Source organism: Chroicocephalus ridibundus, chromosome 6 (assembly GCF_963924245.1).
Source record: "Chroicocephalus ridibundus chromosome 6, bChrRid1.1, whole genome shotgun sequence".
In the NCBI taxonomy this organism is placed as follows: Eukaryota; Metazoa; Chordata; class Aves; order Charadriiformes; family Laridae; genus Chroicocephalus; species Chroicocephalus ridibundus.
In genome coordinates, this window is record NC_086289.1 from 51235720 (window position 1) to 51257459 (window position 21740).

At 42.5% G+C, this 21740-nt stretch overlaps 1 protein-coding gene across 2 annotated transcripts in view; it reads right to left on the minus strand.

The window, feature by feature from the left end:
• Positions 1-4948: 4948 nt before the first annotated feature.
• NYAP2 (neuronal tyrosine-phosphorylated phosphoinositide-3-kinase adaptor 2) overlaps positions 4949-21740 on the minus strand; it is a 152818-nt gene continuing 136026 nt past the window's right edge. For both annotated transcript variants that reach the window (XM_063338539.1, XM_063338538.1), the window contains exon 7: positions 4949-8997. In XM_063338539.1, the coding sequence (XP_063194609.1) occupies positions 8770-8997 (228 nt within the window). In that variant the 3' untranslated portion in view covers positions 4949-8769. The remainder of the gene's footprint in view (positions 8998-21740) is intronic.

Consider the following 21740-nt stretch of genomic DNA (forward strand, 5'->3'; position numbering starts at 1 on the left):
ACAAAATTCTCAAACGCTGATGGACCTATATGCCAGAGAGAAAGCGAATACCTCTGCCTGCTTGGCCAAGGACATCTCAGCCTCTTTAAACTGGAAAAATAAACACACTAGAGATTCAGTTGTTGTGTTTACAAGAACAGTAAAAAAACCCTGAAGAACTTGTGAAAGAAAAGAGTTCTTTGGTGGGAGCCGGATTCCACAGGAGTTATTTTGAATTTCCCCAGCCAGCTGGAGCAGGGGAAAGGCTGATTTTCCACTGCCCTGCACCTTGTAGAATCATTTACACTCCTCAAGTGGATGTAAAAACGTTACAGACACTAACAGCACCATTTAACACCCACTTTGCAGAGGTGTTAATGTCTAAACAAAGTATAAGGTCATAGAGAGCAAGCCCAGAGACATTCAATTAAGAGCGATTGCTGAGGAAGTGCAGGCTCCTCTCCTCCAGGGCACTGACAGCCGGGTGCTTCCCACTGCTTCCCCAAACAGGAGCCTTTATGTGGGGGCACACTGCGGTGGTTACCAAAAAAAAAACTGTTCAGAGATTACCTTTTGATGGGTGCCATGTGTGGTGGAGAGCTACATCTCCATAATCTCCCCTTGTCCCAAGCAGCACCTCCTAGACGACCCCGCAGAGCTCTGCTTGCTGCGGCCCCATCCAGCCGTGGGCTCCATCCCCACGGGGCACGGCCATGCTGCTGTGCTCCTCTGAAAGGAGAGGAGGAGGGAGGTTATGGCAGGCACGACTGACCCAACATGAAGCCTGTCGGCCCAAATCCCACCAGGCATAGCTGAGCAAACAGTGGCACTGGAGCAGCCCAAGGAGCACAGCCTGTGCCAAGCGCTGGACTGGCAACGCTGTGGAACCTGGCTGCTTCCTCACCTCAGCAAGATTTGGCAGTTTCTGCCCGCCATGCCATGCCAGGGTGCTCTCCAAAAGAATGGGGCAGCCTCTCGGGTGCCAAACCCTGAGGGAGCCTGCCCCGTGGCAGCTGGGCAGGGCAGCCATGCCGGACACAGCTCCCTCAGGGGAGAGACGGCTACTGAGGGGCACAGGGTGTTGGCTGGGAAAATGGAGGGAAAGCCCAGAACCAAGCAGGGGCTGTGCCTCATTTGGGAAATGGACCCCACCTGGAAAACCCAAACAAGCCAGCTCACTGCAGGGGCACTGTGGCCTGGCCTTGCTGCCTCAGGGGCTTCCTCATACCGGAAACTAAAGTTTAGCATTTACTACCAAATTCCCAGTCATTTCTTTTTCCCTGGCCCAACTGCCATTCCCGCTCAATCCTGAGGTGTGCAAGATGGCACGGGGACCTGGCCCTCCTGGGAGGGCTCTCAGCACAGGGACCACGAGCTGCTCCCCCTGTTCTCCTCCAAACAAGATTCCCCATGGCTGTGTGGGGACAGGCAGGGAGGTGGCATTCAAGCTGCCGCTGCCTCCCGCCGCCTGCCTGGCCCCTTGGAGCAGGCATGGAGGTGAGCATCTGCCCTCACATCAGGGCTTTGCAGGCTTGAAGCCCTCTGGGTTCAGCTGCAGCTACCAGGAGGCTGTTGGAGACCAAGGTTTTATCTTTTTTTTTTTCCTTTTCTCTTTTAAAATCATATTATATCTCCTGGTATAAAAATCTAGTCAGGTATTATTGCTGGATTTCGATAAAGTGAGGCTGCTGAATTAGAGGCCTGGTCATGCCACAAGCAGAGGCAGCACTGCAGGCCTGCAGAGATGGAAAGCAATCCAGCTCCCTTAGCCTCAGACCCAGGAGCCTGTCCTCTCCCCAGAACTTGACCGACCATACTGCGGTTTCAGCCTGTCCCTGGAGTCCCTCCTTCCCTGTCCTGCTCCCCCCTGGCACAGGGACATCACCCGCTTTTCCACACCTGCTCAGGAGGGCTGGCTTGGCCCTTGGCTGTGACAGGAGTTTTCTGCTCCTCACATCAGCCCATTCCCATCTCACAAGCTGCTTTCTCCCTCAGTGGCACAGTCAGACATTTTTCCAGATGATTTGCTCTCCACACGCTCCTCCCGGAGCCCCAGCTCCCGCCTGTCCCAGCTCCTTGGTGGCTGCTCTTAGCTCCTGTCGGTTTTGCCAGCCCTATTCCCTGTTTCACTGTCCCCAGCCCAAGGCAGGTTGCAGGAAGGGGGCAGGTCCACATCGATACCCTGCTGGAGTAGGGTGAAGCTCCTGGTCTCCTCCATTGGCTTTCTTGGGGGTTGCAGAGGTAGGCAGAGGTCCTCCTGAGCCGTTGCTGTGGGCTGCTCATGGTGCGGGAGATACACAAGGCAGAGGTGAAAGCTGAGGGAAAAGGTTTATGGGAAAATTTGTCCATAATTTTAATACATTTAATTTCCTCCTGGCCCATGCTGATGTCCTGCCAGCTGCAGTCAGAGAACCTTTACCCCCACACCCCTCTTTCTGTTCCTCCACCCAAATTTGATTTTGGGGGCGAGCAGAAATGTGGGCATCAGCCCTGGCTTTGCTGCCCACCAACTGCAGCCCTGGTCCAGTCTGCAGCTTCTCAGTACCTCTGCATTTTATCAGCTCTTTTTAGCCCCTGAATCCCTCCATGAAACTTGCTGTGTATGCACCGAGAACAGCACTGATAAATGCTATCCTCTAAAACAAAATCGATGGTGGTTCCTGCTCATGCTCTTTGTATGTTTTTGTGAGGGTTAGAGAGCATAGAGCCAGCTGAGAACAGGGGAGGCAGAGCACAACATTAAGAGGAACAAAAGACAACAGAGGAACTCTCATTGTATCTACAAATATATTTCCCACATAATGAAAGAAAGGATTGAGACAGAAAGAGAGAAGGAGAAGGAAGATGAAAATATGCCACAGGTGGGGAGAACACCAAAACCACCACCCACCCCAGTGCCAAAAATCTCAATTAAAAGGTGACAGGTGTGTAATTTTGTTTTAAAGGCAAAACCGCACCATAAAAGAGATGTTGGCAGGTTTAGAAAACAAATACCAAATGTGTTCAGTCTTGCCTTTGAGCAGTGTTTCTTTTCAGTTGTCTTTTGTTTTTGTAAGTTTTATTTAGTTTCCTGCGGTTCCCTTGCCAGCTCTGTCAGCGCTGGCCGTAGATCTGAGAGATGTTGGCCCATCTCTCCTCTGACGGCTGCTCGATTTCTCTGCTTTGCTCAGGGCAGGTTGCTTGTTCCCAAGCAAGACAGGTCCCTGTGTGCTTTAATTGCTCCTCAGCCACTCTGGCACCAGCTAAGGTCACTCTGAGTGATGGCGGTGGAGGAACAGCAGTAACTCCAGCCAGTGCTATTGTGAGGGTTTTTAAAATGCAAAAGGAGCAGAGACCCAAGCACTGCAGGCACCTTTCCGCTTTTAAATAAACTTAAGAGCAAATACAAGTGTAAAACTCAACCATTGCTTTTTATGGTCTTGTATCCTTTTAATTTAAACCTCTTCTGTTTAAGAAACAATGGCTCATAGAAAGTGTTTCTGCAGTGGCAAAGAAAGTGAACACACGCATTTCAAATAGGGAAAAATCTGAATTTACCCCAAATTTATGCTCCCTGCTGCATTTGGCAATGCTCCCCTTTTGTTCCTTCTCTGGCTCAGGTGCTGCTGTGTCCAGCAGCGGTCAGGCACAGCATAGGGAGTGAGGTGGATGTTGGAAGTCATCCTGGAAAGTCTTTGGAAATGAGCTGGGACACAGGACTTCATGAACTGTCCCACTGAAGAGTACAGACAACAACCTGACTCTAAAACTGAGAGAATCTCTTTTCCCCTTTTAGGGCTGGAGAAATCCCTGTAAAACCTTATTCCGTTCATTTCTAGTCATCCCTATAGGATTTCCCAATGAAACATGGTAAAAAAGGCTGGAGTTTGCTTTGGAGGATGAGTCAGTCTGAACATCCACGCCAGGGGCTGGGGAGAGGAAGAGGAGCATAAAGAGGTAGTGAAGCTCTTCAGCCATTACATGGGCCCTGGCAATGGGGTTGCTGCTGAGGAGAGAGAGGCCGTGCTCGGGGAAAGCACATGGCTCCTGGGGCAGGGAAGCATTTGGAAACCACTTTTTGGATCATCTGCAATCTGACTTGGAACCAGCTCCTACAGCAGAGGACCAAAAGATTCCCACTGGTTCACTTCTGCATACAGATCTGTACAAACATGGATAGTACCTTTTTTGCATATTAAAGGCAGCTTTTTCCATGAAGGGAGAGAAATTTGGTCTCAGTGTTATAGCAAGAACATTACTGTTTCTTATGGGTTCTTTATTAACTACTTGCTTACTTGCTCTTGGAAACCTTTTTAAATTACAATCTGTCGTCTTAAAAAAATTAGGGGGGAGGTTCTCTCAGTCACAGAATCCAGGCTACAAAACTTCAACAAAACCTACGAAGTATTGAAAAATTGAGCACTGGATGATCAGTGTCTTTCGCAAGGTTGTACAGGTCCTTTTCTTCCCCCACAAGCCCTCTCTTGTCCCCGCCTCCCACTGTGGAATTCCTCTGTAACGACAGGGTTTTACATCCTGATGGGAGTAAAGCTTCTGTCTGGAAACACGGCATTTTTAGAGCTTTACGGAGAGCATGATGGGTCCCTCTCCCATTTGTGGATATTCTGCAAATGGAGATCTTTGAAGTGAGTGAGCATCTTCCATCCCAAACTGTGAAAGGTACCTAGAGAAAAATTTCTGTCTGCTCTTCTGAGAAATCTTATCCTAAGTATTTAGTTGAGGATGGCACTCATGGCATTAGATGCAACCACGCATGACTTGCAAATATTAACCTATTAAAGCAATTAATTCATTTCCTCCAACAAATGATGCGATTAAAAATGTGCCTAGGGAATGTTATAAATATACATCTATGACTTGACTTTTCTTCTCAGGAATCTCTGGCTAATCCCTAGTGAATAACCCGGCTCTAAGATGAAACCATCAAATGAAAATGAACAGCCAAATATTTTAAACTATTGCTTTTTATTATAATTACACCGGAGCACAAATAAATAAGCACTAAATTATTGTAAAATATTGTCAATGCACTAAAGAAAGCAGAATTGATCTTCAAACAACATCTTATTACTTCAGAAGTATCAAAGTACATTTAATTACATCTTACCTAAAAAAATCAAGTACAAAAATGAAAAGAAAATTAATATGTATTTATACTGTGTATATAGAAACGGCTAATAATATATGATTACAGTTAGCCTCTAGCTACTCCTTACTCCTACACAATCTCAGGCACATACCTGACAATTTCTAATGAAATATGAAAAAAGCAACATGACATTCAATTTCAAGATATTGGTAAATGTATTACATTGGAATGAACACAGAATGATTTCATTTTATTTAAAAACCCTGTCATTTAAAAACATAGTGCCATTGTCCACTTAAAAATAAACAACCCAAACCAAAAAAAAACCCCATACCATTTTATACCATTTGCTTTAATTTGTCAAAAGGAGCAATAAAGTAGACATACATTGGCTAATATACGTAAACACATTTTTAGTGCAAGAATAACAAGACCTGTGACTTTACTGTGCTTTCTTGAAATCACAGTGCACTTTACACAAATTGCTACACTATAATGTTTAACTTCAGGAGTTTAAAGCAAAATAAGTGCATACCGAACGATTTCATATATACAGTCTTCACAAGTGTGTGTATATATGTGATCTGTATGTATATACAGATTGCATATTTATACAGACTACAGCTTTAATGACCGTGTGTAACTAAGCACTGTCATTCACCCTGTGACACAGAAACTGCTGAGACAATAGGTGATGTAGAAAATGTTTAACAGCGTTCCGATGGCGCACTCTCGGCAGGCAGGACGATGCACCTTTTACTCCAGCGATGGGGTGGGCCAGCAGACACCGGACAGCACGGTGGCGTATGTCCTGACCTTTGGAAACTACTCCACCTGAGCCTCACTTCCCCCCTCTGTAAAACGATTCTCGCAAGCGTGAGGTTCAGTTCACATTTCTAAAGTGCTTTGAAGGTAAGTGCTAAGTTATATTTTACTTTTTCATGTACTGTCGCACTTCAAAACAAAAAGCCATTGTCTCCATGGGATACAATGGAGGTCTGGAAGCACATGGGCAGTTATTTAGGAAGGACAACATAAACAGTGTTGAGCAATAAAAGCGAAACAAGGAGTGGTTTTATGGTGGGCTACGCATACAAGCAAGTCTGCTTAGGACAAGAATGCTTCAGTTCCCTGATCATTATTCCTATTACGCACCGATATGAAAAGGACACAATATGAACAAGCACTATTAAACACGTAACTGTTTACATTAACGTTTGCCTCCCCCCAGAGAGCCTGGCACTGCAGCGCCCGTGCCCGCCCCCGGGGCTGGACTGCAAAAGCGAGGCTTCGCTAGTGGGGTTTTTAAAGGAATTGCTCCAGGAAGAGACCAGTGCAGAGGAAGAGTATCGAGACTGACTGAACGCCGGCTTTCGTTTTGTCACCAGAGACTTAGTGCAGTTGGGGGAAAGGGTTGAGCTAAGTATTTCACACATGGTTATGAAAAATTCTTCTCTTGCCACATAACAAGGAAGACAAAGCATAAACACTTTCTGAATAATGAACCTGTTATCTCAACAGATTTCTCACGACCAACAAGTCGCCTTCTTTCCAGCAGATTCTGGAACTTTGCGAGATCTCTGGAGTTTTTCTGCTGCCATTTTCTTTCTTTAAAAAAAAGAGAATAAGCAGAATATACAGTTGGTGTCTTTTGGATGTAACAAGTTTTCAAAGACTCCTTCACAGCCTCTGGGTTTTTTCATGTCTTCTGTCATTTCGGCTGTGAGGGGCTCTTTAAATCTGCATTTCAATTGCGTACCCATTCCAGCCACTGTATATTCAATAGCACACACCAATATTTAATGTATGTGGGTATATACGTATGCACACATCTATGAGTATATAGAGAGAGATACATGCATATATACATATATATGTGTGTACACATATGCATATATACATATACAATAATGCTAATATACATACACACATATAAACACACACTTTATCTTTTACAGAAATCTCAGTTTGGACATCAAAATATACATTAGTTAGTCAGTTATAAAATATTTAAAAACTTTATTTCAGAGGCTGAAAAGAAACTACTACTGATAAAGCATTACTCAAACTCAAACTTTAGCAATATAGATTACAAAAACCTTCTAAAATTTGTTATTTTTGGTTTTTTTTTTTATCAGCAATTACAGCTGTGGCAATGCTGTCAATATAATTTCAAAGAAAAGCCAATATAACAAGAAGTTTCAAACAACACACCTTTTCTTCTTGGCGAATATAACATTAAAATGATTGTTTTAAAGAGGGACTTTTGTGCTAGCAAATTTCAGACGCATAGATAGAAATTTAAATATACAAAATATATGCCATAGATCTTTTCTCCCCTACCTCACAGCAGTACAAGTTTCCCTCGTTCTCAACAGACCCTTTTGGAAGATATTTCACCGCACGGATTTCACCCTCATAATCAGCATAAGCCATCTCTTTCTCCCGTTAAAACCAGGAGGTCATAATTCTTTGGTCATGACATAATATTCTGTTAAAATGGGTGTAATATAATACAGGATTGCAAGCCAATTACAGAAGCAGCCAGGAAGAAGAAACGGTGTACCCGGGAGAACGTATTACGTTGGCCTCTGCTTCAAAACCCCATGAAATCAAGAGGGATTTCCCGACTGGCTTTCAAGGGGCCTGAATTCCAGCCTTTATAAATAACACAAGGAAATCTGACACGGCATAAAGTAAGGATGTGTTGCTGAATTTAAAAATAATAAACATGTAAACAGATTTTGTCGCCTTTATTTTCTGGACCAAAGACAAATGGTGACAGGAGCCGTGGCTGCATCGCCACTGCCTCAACCTGCTGAGCGCCTGGGTCTCTCCGCCACGGGCTGTACGATGCTTAGTCACAGTGAACCATGGTCTCTGCTAGTCAGCTGAATATAATGAAGGAAGAGTTTCCGTTGCAGGCTTTTCTGCAGAAAATCTAGTTGCTTGGCCAAATAGTTTTAGTAACTGATTCATATACAACCAGGGGCAATTTATCTGCTTGACTTTATGGGAAAACTGGTGCAGAACAATTCATATTTTAAATGCAACTTGGGCATCCACATTAAGCACTTTTATTTGCATTGCTTGCAGTTTTGCTGTTTCCCACCAAAACTCTCTCCTTTGTCCAGCCCTCCCCCCAAAGCTAAGGACATCTAATGAGTACGACTCTAGGTAACTTCTACAGCCCCAGCACCGCGTCGTTTTGTACATTGTCCCGTTCAACAAAACGTACAACCACATGCTTTTCTACAGAGGCCAAATCTAGGCAGGTAAGAGAAATAAAATGGTGGCGACGGGGGGGTGGGAGGAAACATTAGAATACCACATAGAAAATAGGTAATAAAACAGTATAACAGTAACATTATATAGTAAAATTCTTCATAAATTTTTGAATTTTTATATATATATATTTAAACAGTGTATTAGCTTGGGTGTTTTCAATATAGTGGTGAAATATTTACATTTTGATATCTTCTGGATCCAAAAAAATCCTGGATAAATATGTATGCCTTAATCCAGTCGGAAACTTAAATCTCTCTCTCTTGATTGACAGGTGAGCACTGTATCCGTGTGGTTTTTTCCTAGGAAGTTCACCACCTGCAGGTAAGTCTTAGGTTAGAGCCTTTGCCTTATTAAGAAAGCAGGCTACCTGTGCGCGGTGCAACAGAGTGGAGAGGGCATCCTCCACACGCCTGTCAAATTGCAGTGTCCCAGAAAACAGTTTGTTGTTTGGAATAAGGAGGAGGGCTGTATTTCTTGGTTCCGGTATTCTTTTTCCAACTTGGCAAAATAGGCATGCTGTCCTGTTTGCAGAGTCCTTTTTCTGATTTCTGTCGAGCTTTTATTTCTTTGCAGAGGCAGCGTTTTTTCTCAATCATATCCAGCATTGTATGGTCCCCTTGCAACCACTGCATACACGTCACCTATTGCGGGGGTGGGGGAGAAAGAAAAGAAGGAAAAAGAAAAGAAGAAAAAAAGCATACAAATAACTATTTGGTCATAGTTTGAATATGTTGTTTCTTTGCAAGGTTAACATTACTCTTATTTGAAACACTCTAATTTGTTTGATGAACAAAAAATCTCTACGCCAATAACAGAAACAAAGCCTTTACTTCTAACTACTACTTTAAGAAAAAAAAGGGTAATAAAAGGTCCCCTTTTTAACTTCTTCAGAGCACTGAAAGCTAATAAAGATCAATGTTTTCGGCAAACTAGCACTGGTTGGATTTTAAATGATGGAATAGATCTTAAAAAGTCACATGGATCTTAACAACGTCTTTAAGTTGTGGAAATAAAAAATTCTATACCCTGAAATTCATATTTTATATTGCTTTCCAATTCCAATCTGTCACATTAAAAGCATGGTGTTAACACTTCTGAGTATCAAGCTAAATATAACCCTGTGTTTAATTTTTTAAAAATGATTTAATGAACTCCATGCAAATTAGATGGATTAACCTATCCTATTCTGTGATGATATTTCATTAACTGGAAGGCACCAAGGGTTTAGGAACTCCACGTTTTCATGCATGTAGTATATTTGAAAACATGCTCCTAATCCAAAAAAGGAGGTTAGCATATGTTTAGCTGTAAGTACACGTCACAGCCCCTCTGAAGCCTGAGAATGTGGCTTTATTTGAGTTCAGTGGGGTGCTCACTTGATTGAAAAAGTGTGTGTCTTCAAAGGCTTTAGATTGGAACCGAAATCGCTAATACTAAACTATCCTGAAAGGGCTCACTGTATTTGGATGACACGCTGTATACCTGCAAATCGGAACCTTCCTCTCAACACTTCGTTTGCAAATTTGAAGTGATGTCTTGAGTGTCCCAACATTTATTTTCCACATTATTCATAAATTAAGGATTTGTGTGTAAGTAAACACAGGCCATACGTTCACAGTGGCTGTCCAAGTACATCTCTGGTCTTGTTATGAAAATGCACGTGTGAGGTAATACTTTGGCAGAATTTTATGATTCGTGAAGGAAATGTATGTTTATTATTAAGCGTACTTGAGTACATTTAATAATGCATGTGCCTTTCATTCATAAATCTTAGAAGGCCAAGCATGGGCATATACCAGGTTCCTAGAACTAGGTACTTGTCTTAGACGCTGGTATAGAAACTTCCATTGATCTCGGTAGTTTTTGTGGTCAGCTTGAAGTGCAGTTAGCATTTATTGAAAAACAGATAGAGAAAATGTTCAGATTAATAGCAGGAAACAAAGAAAAAGAAATAAACATGGGCAAGCCTAACAGAAATAATAATAATAAACTATGTACTCAAACAGAAAAATAAACAGAATACAGAAATATTTGTATTTTTTCAAATATCTGCATAAAAAAGGGGTGACACAGGATAAAAGAATTTCAGATTGAATTACCTTTCTTTACACTGAAACAAAACCACGCTTACCTTATACATGAGATAGTACTTTGAGTAGAACAAGTTTAAACCACAATATGAATTTTGTTCTTGAATATTCTTATGAATTTAGAATTACACAGGTAATGTATCTGCAGTGTGTCCTCCTGAATGGCTGAGCTTAAAGTCTTCTGGAAGCCTACTGGGCCTGCTCTTCCTAACCAAATACTTATTTTTCATTTACTATGGTGCAGGCAGGTACGAGGCACGTCATCCTCCAGGGCTGTGAGACTTTCCCTCTTTGGGTGTCCGGGCCTGGTCCAAAACTCACCGACTGAACCGGAGACACTCCTCCCCGCCCCCTGGCTCGACTTCACAGGTCTTTGGTTGAGGTTCTACCTGAGGCAGGTTTCCTGCCACTTTACTCGTCGGTGACGGGTCAGTACTTACGCAGCAGTGTCTTCGTTTTGGCTGGGTCCTCCTACGTGGGGCGGGACAGGCACACAGTCTGCACACAATTCATTAAACAAAATATTCACAACACACAGCTGCACACCAGCTTTGGGGCTGGATTTGACAACAATGGTGCTTGAGTGCAGGTTTCCTCTTCAAGGCATTGGGAAATACCTTGTCTTTTATAACCCATCGTGTAAGTAAACAGAGCACGTGCCAATACCAAATCCTTACGGTATGCTGTGTGCTCCAGTCACCACGCATCACAAGCACCATCCACAGCACGTACGAGTCACCGGGAGGGTGTTACATCCACGTCACCCCCCCACTCACCACTGTACTATACGCAGGGCCGTTGCCAACACAGTGTCTTCTGGTAGCTAATCTCCTTCACGGGATTCAAGGGGACCCAAGCAGGATTTTGACATGCTAAGATCTAAAATACCAGTTGCGACTTCCCAAAGATAGAAATGGTGTTGCAGAAAGTATCAGTTACACAGACACTCTGCCACCCCCTGCAAAACAGCACCTAAAATAAACTCGAGTGTAGGCAGCTCCAAAATCCTGGTTTATACTGGCCACCATGTTGTGGTGCAGTTAGTGAATCATTTATTATGAAGAATTCAAATTTTTCCACTTTCCCAGACACAGATTTTCAAGACTACTTGTGATTTTTTTTTTTTTTTTGATGGCTAAGTCCTTCACACCACCATCCTCTTAGATGTACCGTCCACATGGTACATTCCTCTCCTGTAACTGCATTCAGATAATGGTATGTGCAGCATGAATGTGCAGAACTGGTATGTGCAAAGTCATTTGCTAAAATAGACTAAGTGAACACATATGATGTTGAAAGACTTGGGAAAAAAAACTTAGGAGTGAGAACAAATGTTAAAGGGTTTTATTTGATATTTTTGCCCAGTTCTAGTGCTAACGTGCAACAAAATAAAAATGTACTGAACAAGGGTGCATGCCTCTTGAAGCTGTAAGACAGACCTAAGAGGAAATCACTTGTTTGTAGATCAATGAACTACTGATATGACAATAACCATGTTGCTAATACAAGATCCCAAAGAGTGTTAACTAAATTTTCAGTGTGTCCTAGACAAATTACAGGCGCTAAATCTCACAAGACAGCACTCAACCCAGCTGTTTAATCACAGCAGTAACCCTTGATGACTTCAGCAGGGCTACTGAGGTGTTTAACTCTGCAGACTTAGGCCTAATCCTTCCTGTGATGGAACTGATGGAGCTCACACTTAGTTCCAGTACTAATTTTTTTCATATCCTCCCTCCCTTCTGGCTTCAGCCTGCTCCTCTGGTCACGCACCAGGCTGTTAATATCCCTGATAGATCAAAACAAAGGATTTGTTCAGTGTGAGAGGGACAAAAATTAATGATATTACAATTTAATGTATGGAAAGAAGTAGAGCATTCATAATATTATACAGCTATACGGCTTTCCTGCTTCTGAAAGATCCCATAGCACGTGAGGAATGGTACACATACTGCAGCATGTCAGAGCTTGGCTGCAGATGTGGATGTAGGCAGACCGGCACAAAACCCGTCAGCGCTGGAGGTAATGGCCAACAAGACACAGCACAGTAGAAGCAATGTTGGTTTTGACCAAAGAGTCTCAGCCCAAAGCCTGTTCTTACTGAAAAGGGAAGAAAGAGCCATCAGCTAATGTTAGGATTTTAAGGAGGCATCTCCTGGAGACTCCAGGCTATGTATCATGTACTGTGTCATGTAATCTCTTTTGAATGATGAAATATGCTGATTGTACATCAATTTTTGTTGTGCTGTAATTTTCACTCATTAAATTATCCAGGGTCTAAGATACAATTTTTGTTCAAAATCAAGCAGAGCAAGAGAATGAAGGAAAACACCAGCCAAAGGCCTAGAAGATTGAACATTGACCTAGGAGGAGATGGAGGTAGGCTCAAATCCTAGCTCCTATGCAGGCAGTAAAAGCTGTAGGAACAGTACAGGAGCCTAGAGTGGCTGGATAAGTTCTCTCACGTAAGCGCAAGTGTAAACAAGGATGTCTCTTGAGTTCCTGGTAAACACACTAACCCTTCAATTATTCATTATTTTCTAGTTTTCCTCAAAAATCTTCTTCAAAGCAAATGCTTGCTCTAAACTTGAACATCATAAACAAAACGAAAGAAATTTCTTCCACTATGCAAAACTTAATCCTTCTATACTTCTTAATCACCAACTTTCTGGAAGGCCTTAGGAGAAATGAGTCTATGTTGCCATCTTTCATGGTTTCAGCTGGGAGAGTTGACTTTCTTATTAGCAGAATGATTTGGGATGAGAATAGTGTTGTTAAAACACTGATGTTTTTGATTGTTGCTAAGCATTCAAGGCCTTTTCCGCCTCACACCTCCCCTCCAGTGAGTAGGCTGGGGGTGCAAAAGAAGTTGGGAGAAGACACAGCTGAACAGCTGACCCCAACTGACCAAAGAGATATTCCATACCATACAATGTCACGGTCAGCATATAAAGCTGTGGGAAGAAGACGGAAGGAGGGGCGTTCGGAGTTACGGCATTTTGTCTTCCCAAGTCACCATTACGTGTGATGGAGCCCTGCTGTTTTGGAGATGGCTGAGCACCTGCCTGCTGATGGGAAACGGTGAACGAATTCCTTGTTTTGCTTTGCTTGTGTGCACGGCTTTTGCTCTACCTATAAAATTGTCTTTATCTCAACCCACGAGTTTTCTCACTTTTACTCTTCCGATTCTCTCCCCCATCACAACTCGGGGGAGTGAGCGAGGGACTGTGTGGACCAGCTGCGGACTGGGGCTAAACTGCAACATCATCTTACTTTTACTATCTGCCCTTCCCAAAAGGTTGGAAGTGCATTTTACTAAGATCTGTTACATACTGTCAGATTCTAAGTTGGCGGTGACAGAGAACAAGAAGTAATATTATAAAACCATCTTTTAACTAAGAAAAAACGACAACTTTACACCTCCTCAAAAAAATGCAAAATGTTTTGTCTAAGAAAACCATTCTAACTAAAAGAAGATCACTTCTGGTGAGTGTTTTAATGCTTTATGAAGACATGAGAGACAAACTAGACACACTAGTTCCCTTCTCTGCAAAGTGCAACTGGTATATTTTTTTGTGCTGGTGCCTCCATTAGCAGTGCGCCGGTCTTCATTTCTTCATGGGACTGAAATGTTGAATTATCCCAGAAAGATAAGTAGCAGTCCCAATGGTTTACAAATGTATGTATTGCTTAAATTAGATTGCCCTGAGCTAGATCACAGAGTGTCTTGGAGCAAAGGTTTGACAGGCGAACATCTACAGTGCAAGCTCTCTTAGAGGCCAGGACCTGGAGCCAGAGGTCGGTGCACTCTATAGCTCTCTGCCACATCAGAATTTACGGAGAAAAGCTCATAATCCCAGAGAAAACTCAAAACAGGCTTTGGGGAAGAGACAATGACTCATGCTGCCAGGAACTCCCTGGTGTCACAGCAGATCATTTCTGTTTTCTATTGCCCTGGCACGGGCTCTGCCCCAGCCCCGGGCACCCCCACCGCTGCCTGCAGAACAATGCCAGCACGGCTCCGGCCCACGCTGTGGCAGCCTGCACCGGCAGATTCACAAAAGTGCTCAAAATATGGATGTTTAAGCAAGAAAAAGAAATGTAAATGAACATAGTTCTTCCCTTGTTCTTGACTAAGGAGGATCGTTTGGTTTTGCAAAGAGAATAATAGTTACAGACGGAAAAAAGATAGAGAAAATATTCTCCAATAATACACTTAAGCAGCTATTGGTGGATACAACTTTTCACACTTGCTAGCTGTGGTCACTAGGTAGAGCAAACATCTTTTATCTTTTTGTTGGTGACTATTCAAAATATGAGACATGACCTTCTGGCCCTTCAGGAACTGGACTTTGACCACAAGGAGCACCAGGTGAAGTACATCAGTACAGTATAGTGCACAAGCAGGTCTGTGTAAGCTACTGCACACATGTATGCTACTGAAAAAAATATGGCAACTCATATCCTCTTGTCTTGAACTGAGCCCCATGTAACAGTAAACGTGAGCCCCGCGCACGGGGCAGGCAGGCACCCTGCGCTCCTGCCGCCCAAGTCAGGCCACAGGGGTGAAGTGCAGGGAGGTTAAAGTCACGCTGATTCCTGGTGCTGAGAGGTGCTTCAGGAAACTTATCATTGAAAGGTGCACTATAATTTTTCATACAAGTGCCTGTGAGAGTATGTGCTGCTAAAAATGCCATGGGGGAGAAAAATACTTGAAATATCGTAGGCAGCTCTATTATGAGTGACAGAGTTAGAAAATGCTGCCAGTTTTCATTCATTTTTTGAGGAAGCTTTCCTAACGTTTTAATTGACCACCTGATATTTCATGCTCTGGACACTTCTAGGAGTGAGGCTTTTTTTGGTGTTGTATGAACTTCTAATGACCTAAAAAAATATTTTCCACTATAGTTTACACGAGGGCTTTAGACAACACCATATCCCATTCAGCTGCTTCTCCTCATGACATCTTGGCTGGTAAGTGCTTGGTTTGCCTGTTTTTAATGCTGCTGGCTTGTTTGAAGTGAAATCAGAAGCTCTGGGCAATTAGAGAGCCCCATGACTCAACAGCGCTTCAGTAATTTTTTCCTAGGTTCCCACTTACTGTGCCGAAATGGCAGAGGCTACGGGGCTGAGGAAGAGGCTGTTCTCTTCTGGCCCTTGTGAGTGTCTCCCTCTCCTGCTGGAAGGGCAGAGGGGTTGAGTACTCATTAACAGGAAGGATGGGGAAAACGACATCACACGTATGTGGTCATGGATGTCATGTACAAATACCCTTTTCTTTGTGACAACTGCATATCACAGATAAAATGAAAGCCCAACAGCGGACATGAGGCTACAACAAAGTGACCTTAAACCAACGCAAAATACAATGAAATAAAAAATAACAGCAACATTTGGAGGAGATTATTAGAAATGTCTCCTGGATCTGTAAACAAAGTGATCTCCGCCACTGCAATCTGTGAGCAGTGCTACACACCATTCAGCAGAGCCAAACATGCTGCTTTGTTTTGGCAGGCTACGGTAAGTGTAAGTGAAGAAGAAAGGCCTTCTGAAAGCCACTTACCATCCTCTGGGAGGAAAAGGTACTCCCTCCCTCTTCCCTGTTCTCAGACAGGAGTTTCCAAACTCTCTTTCCCACTGAAAACTCTTGACGGCACTTTCTCTGGTACAGATGGGTCCCAGCCATCTGGCCAAGTAAGGTATTTCCACTCGGGAGGGTGTGAAATCCCACTCTTAGAAGGCAGTCGTGTGCCACGGGTGCAAGTGGCGGAGGGCTATGTTATGTAGCAACAGTTACTTCATGATCTGTTATCTGATACGTGGAGGTCCTCAGCACGCGCTCGCAAAAGGGGAGTTGTCCAAGGCAGGAGTTCAGCCAGAATCAGGTTTCAGAAAATCTGAGCAGCGAGATCCTCACCCATTTGAAGCCAACAGGAATGTACCGGCTGACTTCATGGGTCCAAGAATTTGACTACAGTTTGTTCAAACAAATAGTAAAAAAAACCTCAAACGATTTAAAAAGCCATCTGAAGAGCAGTTGGAAAACTACGCTGGACAAGATTTCTTTTGCTAACTGTTAGCTATAACCATTGCACTGCAGTTGAATGTCGTTACTTCCAATGGCTGCAAAAGTTGGTAAGTGAGGGTAAAACTACAGGCTAAATCTGCAGTCACTTCGTTCGCTCTGACAGAGGTACTCTGGAATAGTATTGACACGAAAGACAGTGTAATTTGGCCCAGGACAGTTAGTTGTTCATATAGCTCTGTACGCTAACCCGTTCTCCTGTTACTGTTAAATTCAAAACAACAACTGGTTATTCATACAAAGGTGATTAAAAGTAACAGTATGTTCAGGAACACGCAGGATGTGCAAGGTGAGCGGTGACAGCAGACGCGCTCCATGCAGTTCGCAGTGCATGGTAACGCTCCCCGGGGACGCTGGGGAACGTAACTGCAAATTCTCCGATGGGAGTGTCTGAGGTGTTTTCTAGAAGGTGTCCTACGATGCCAGCAGCCACGTTAAAATGATCCCTGTGCATTCACATACTCACATCACAAGCACAAGCACACACAAGGTGCTAAGTGCTACACAAACTACCCTTTCCGGCCTTTCACAAATTCTTCTTTTTTAAAGAGACACAAGTAACCTATTTGCCCTGTAAGCACTTGGGAAAGGATTCCCGCGGCCTTAATTTTGACAAAATAGTTGGGTGGGAAGGAGCACTTTGTAATTTTACACTATATATTTAACATTAAAAGAATTCACTGACACCTGCTATTTCAAGCTATAAAACTGCACATGCATCACATTTTAGGGCTACTGTAACAGAGAAATTCCTGTGTTCAATGTTTTTATTTCCATTATTTGAAATTTCTAAACTTCTGGAAACAGGTTTTCTCACAAATGATACTACTACATAAAAAAAAACCCCAAACCCTGTAAAAACTGTTCTACCACTTAATGCAATTATATAAGGCACTATTGTAAGAAAACTCTGGACACCTTTTTTCAAATACGGGACTCACTACAAGACTTATTACATTGTCTTGCACCCTATGGCCACCACTTAAAAGCAGCTGACAAGAATCTTTGGAACTCCAGGAATTCAAGATTATGAACAATTAACACTTATCCTAAAATTAAATTAGCAAATTGATAGTAAACCTTCAGCCCCTCTGATTCCAGACCTCCAGTTTCATGATTCATTGCTTGCAATTACTAAATGTCACAGCTACTTTATACAGAACCAGCAGTGCACGTACTCCTGCGCCTCGAGTTTTCCAGTAACCCTTGGATTATTGCTGAGGCTATCAATAAAGCAAACTTTAAATGATAAATTCACTGTCCTGCTTTCCATTTTTATACTGGCAATCAGTCTAGCTATAGATCTTCCTGACCTTGCATTATTATCTTATTTGGAAACATGTATTCTTCTCATCCGCGCTTTCTTTTTTTAACACCAAACAGCTATCTATCTGAAAGGTACTGCTTGATCTACTGTTAGTTAACATATCCTGTAAACACTACTGTGTTTAAAATAAGAGCCTATAAAGTAACTCATATTAGGGATATTGTGTAAAGTTGTCTCATGCACCTCATTTATGCAGTGGATCATCACAAGGTGCATTCCTATTGAAATCACTCATGAAAAAATCAAAGCTTAATCTACGCCTTTGCTAAGCAATAAATGCAGAACTCAAGCAACCCACCATGACACATCCTGCCGTTCACTGTAAAATAGAAAGGAAAATTCGATATTGTATTAGGTCAGTCACAGGAGGGACAAAGGACAGAATACTTCACTAGAGTTCCGCGATACAGAGATCTCCTGCTAACTGCATTAGAGAGGACACTCCAATGTCCTAGATTTCCTTGCGAGATTACTGACTCTGCCTCCCCACCTCTTCCTCTTGCTGGAGGTTGCTGCTCCGTTGCATGTTGGCCTTAAAAGTTCATGAACAATCCTTAAAACAGCAGGATAGTTTGAGGCAGTGACCCCAATGGTCACTAGAGCTGTCCCTGCCTATGACCGAGTAACCACATCCACAGCACAACACACCTGGAATTAGTCTTTCTTACTCTAAATCACAGCAGTTTTGAAAAGCTGCCAGATTCTAAATCTCACACTGAGTTGAACAGCCTGTCCCTCTTTCCATTAAGAGGTGGCATGGAGCAGTGTGAGCCACTGGTGGGCAAGATCCTTTCCTCCTCCAGACCCAACCCTGGTGAACTGCGAAAGCTCTCATGTGAGAGGGAGCTGAAGGCAGCAGAGCTTATTCACAAGAATAATTTTAGAATAAAAAAATAAATAAATAAATAAAAAATAATATATGACGGGAGAACGCCTCAGCATTGTGAAAGGACTGGTGCCTTCAATTCCTCTTCTGTTGTATCAGGTGATCTAAATACACAAATATCTCAGCTACAGACTGTGAAGTTTACAGATGAGAAATTTTGAAATGTGCTCTTACATTTCTCCTTTTTTGATGGTAAAATTGAGTCACTGACCATTTTCTTAGATTAATGCCATTTCTCAAGTATTGTACTGATTATGTGAGGGGAAAAAAGGTTTAGGAAAGCATGACTGAAAACAACACAACATACAGAGATAATCATATTCTTGTACGTGGTCACATCTCCCTTCTGAAAGATGTATAAAAACATGATTAAAGGACAGAGATATCTATTTATGATTGGTTTCTACCTCCAATTCAAAGTGTAGTTAATGAACAGTTACTGGAGTTATAAACTGTACTGAGAGTTTATAAAGAATCCAAACATGTAAGAGCCCACCCTAGTATGGGATACCACATCTGCTCTACCCTCACAGCAACATCATGCAATTTCATTTGTATCAGGAATTGGTAACCAATATAGTACCCAAATCCAATACAGACGTGATCTCCTGACGTGCAGAATAGCTGAGATACAGGCAGGAAACTGAGACTGGCATCCGCACGCTTTAGAAAATGGGATTCACTGGGTGCAGCGGTTCCCTGTGCCTTGTTTCTGATTTTCTGGTTAAAGGGAAACCTCCAAAGGGACGGCACTGGATGATGATTCAGCATTAACTCACTGAGAAGACTGCAACACACTAAACCAGCAGCTCTAGTCTGCTGAACGAGGGCTTTGCTCGCAGGCTCCCGCACGTGCAGTGACCAGGCAAACTCGACTCAGCCTACAACAGCAGCCTGGGGTGAATCCAAGTCCAGATCTCCAGAGCAGGGAGGAAATGTAAATAGCCATCTTAAAAGGAATGGCTAATGGCAGCGCATGGCAAACAAAACGTTCAGCTTCACAGTAACTTATACACACATATCACCTGTAACATAAGCAAACAAATTGTCAACCAGCAAAAAAGTGTCGCTTTTCTCTGACTATTGTCTGTGCTTTGAAGTTTGGTGCAGAAATCAAGCAAGAGCCTTGACCTGACCAATATTAATTTTAAAAATGTATATTGCTATTGTCTTTTCTCATTTTTATTCTTTTCTATTGTGAATTATACAATCCCAGATAGCTAACGTGCTTTCCCAGACTGTACAAAAAGAGATGGGCCAACCCAACCCAAGAGTCCTCTAATTGCCACTGAGTTGAAAAGACTTAAGATCAGGATGCTGGCCCATAAACACCGAGCTCCGTTAGTGGAACGTGTCCTTTCCCCATCCTATTTTTTGTGGAGAAAAAAGCTTTCCCTGGATATTCCACTTATAGCTTATGAGTGAAATGGGAATTTGCTGTTGACGTGAGTGAGGTCAGAATTTAACTCTGTAACTTTAAATTAAAAAATGAAAAGGATTTTCTGTTATGCGATTTTAGCTGGGGTGAAAGCTCTTCCTAGCAGTGGCTCCATCAGCCTGTCAGTTCCTCAGTATTTCCTGCATAAAGATCTGTCTTCTGAGATTTTTCTGAGTAGCTGCTGCCACTCTGCTGCAGTACGTTACTACACACCGAGACTGTTCTGGCTGGACAAGCAAATACAATGATAAAATTCACCACAAAGGAAGCAAATTTATCACTCCTAAGTCTCAAAGAAACACAAATAATTACCACTGAAGGTCCAGTTCAGGGAAGAACTTGAAAGACCTGTTCAAACTGGAAAACACATATCAGTTGTCCCCTTGATTTTCAGGGATATTTTGCTGTGTAGGAAAAGCCAGTGCTTTGCTGCCTCAAGGCCAGTTAATTGAGCCTATGTACGGTTATGTAGTGATTAAGAATAATTTTACAAAAGGCTAATAAATTATTATTAGCTGTTTTAATAAATGCCTAATCAATTGGCAATTATACATTACTGTGGACTGCAAACCGTAAGAGGTCTGACAAACAGCGTCTGTAATGTTCCCATAAAATTGACACATAAAGTACGATAATTTCACCCCTTCCTAAGGCTCGCCTGCACTAGAGACACTTTTCTTTCCAGCCTAAGGCCCTTATACATCCATATTTATACGTGCGAGGTGGGTCGCCCCCTAGATTTATGGCAAGTCCCTCATGTGAATAGAGTTGGGATTTGCAGCAGGAGAGCCCAGCTGGTTAAGGGCATTTCAAAATCTAGGAGCACTTGACCAGCGTAAGATACAGAGAACCAGAACTACACAGTGTGGGCTGTTACCAAACATTTTTCAACCACAGAAAACTGTCAGGAGAAACACAAATATCTTTGCAATTTTGGATATGTTCGTATAGTATTTCTGAAGAACTGGAAACCTGAAAATTAGTAAAAATAATAATCTTTTAAAGTTCTCATTTAAAATACATGACATCTTTATTTTCATTGTTTAACAAGACAAAATGAGAATAAAAGTAGGTTATCAAAAGTGGGTGCTGGCGTTCATACCTTTTTATAACCGGCATACACATAATGTATATGAATAGCCACACATTTCTAGTGAAAGACTATGAACAAACACACATACATATACAGAGATATAGAAACATACTATACATACATACATGAGTGAATATACATATTTATGTGCATACAGTATACAGACAAGATACTATACAGGTACAGTAAGTGCAATATACTGTATAAGGCTATACAAACACCGAAAGATTCTGGTGAAATGGTGACAACCATGAGAACAAAGCTCGAATGGGTTGTGACTTAATGCAGATGGTGGGGAAAACCTCGCTGTTCCAGGTCGTGTTTTATGCATCAGACACACACAGTTTGAACAGAAACATGGTACAATACGTTCAGTTCATATACAAAAAAGGGAAGACAAGTGGGAGCGCATGGAGGTAACTGAAATGTGTATGAGCAGACAAATAACGTTGTTCTACCTAGAAT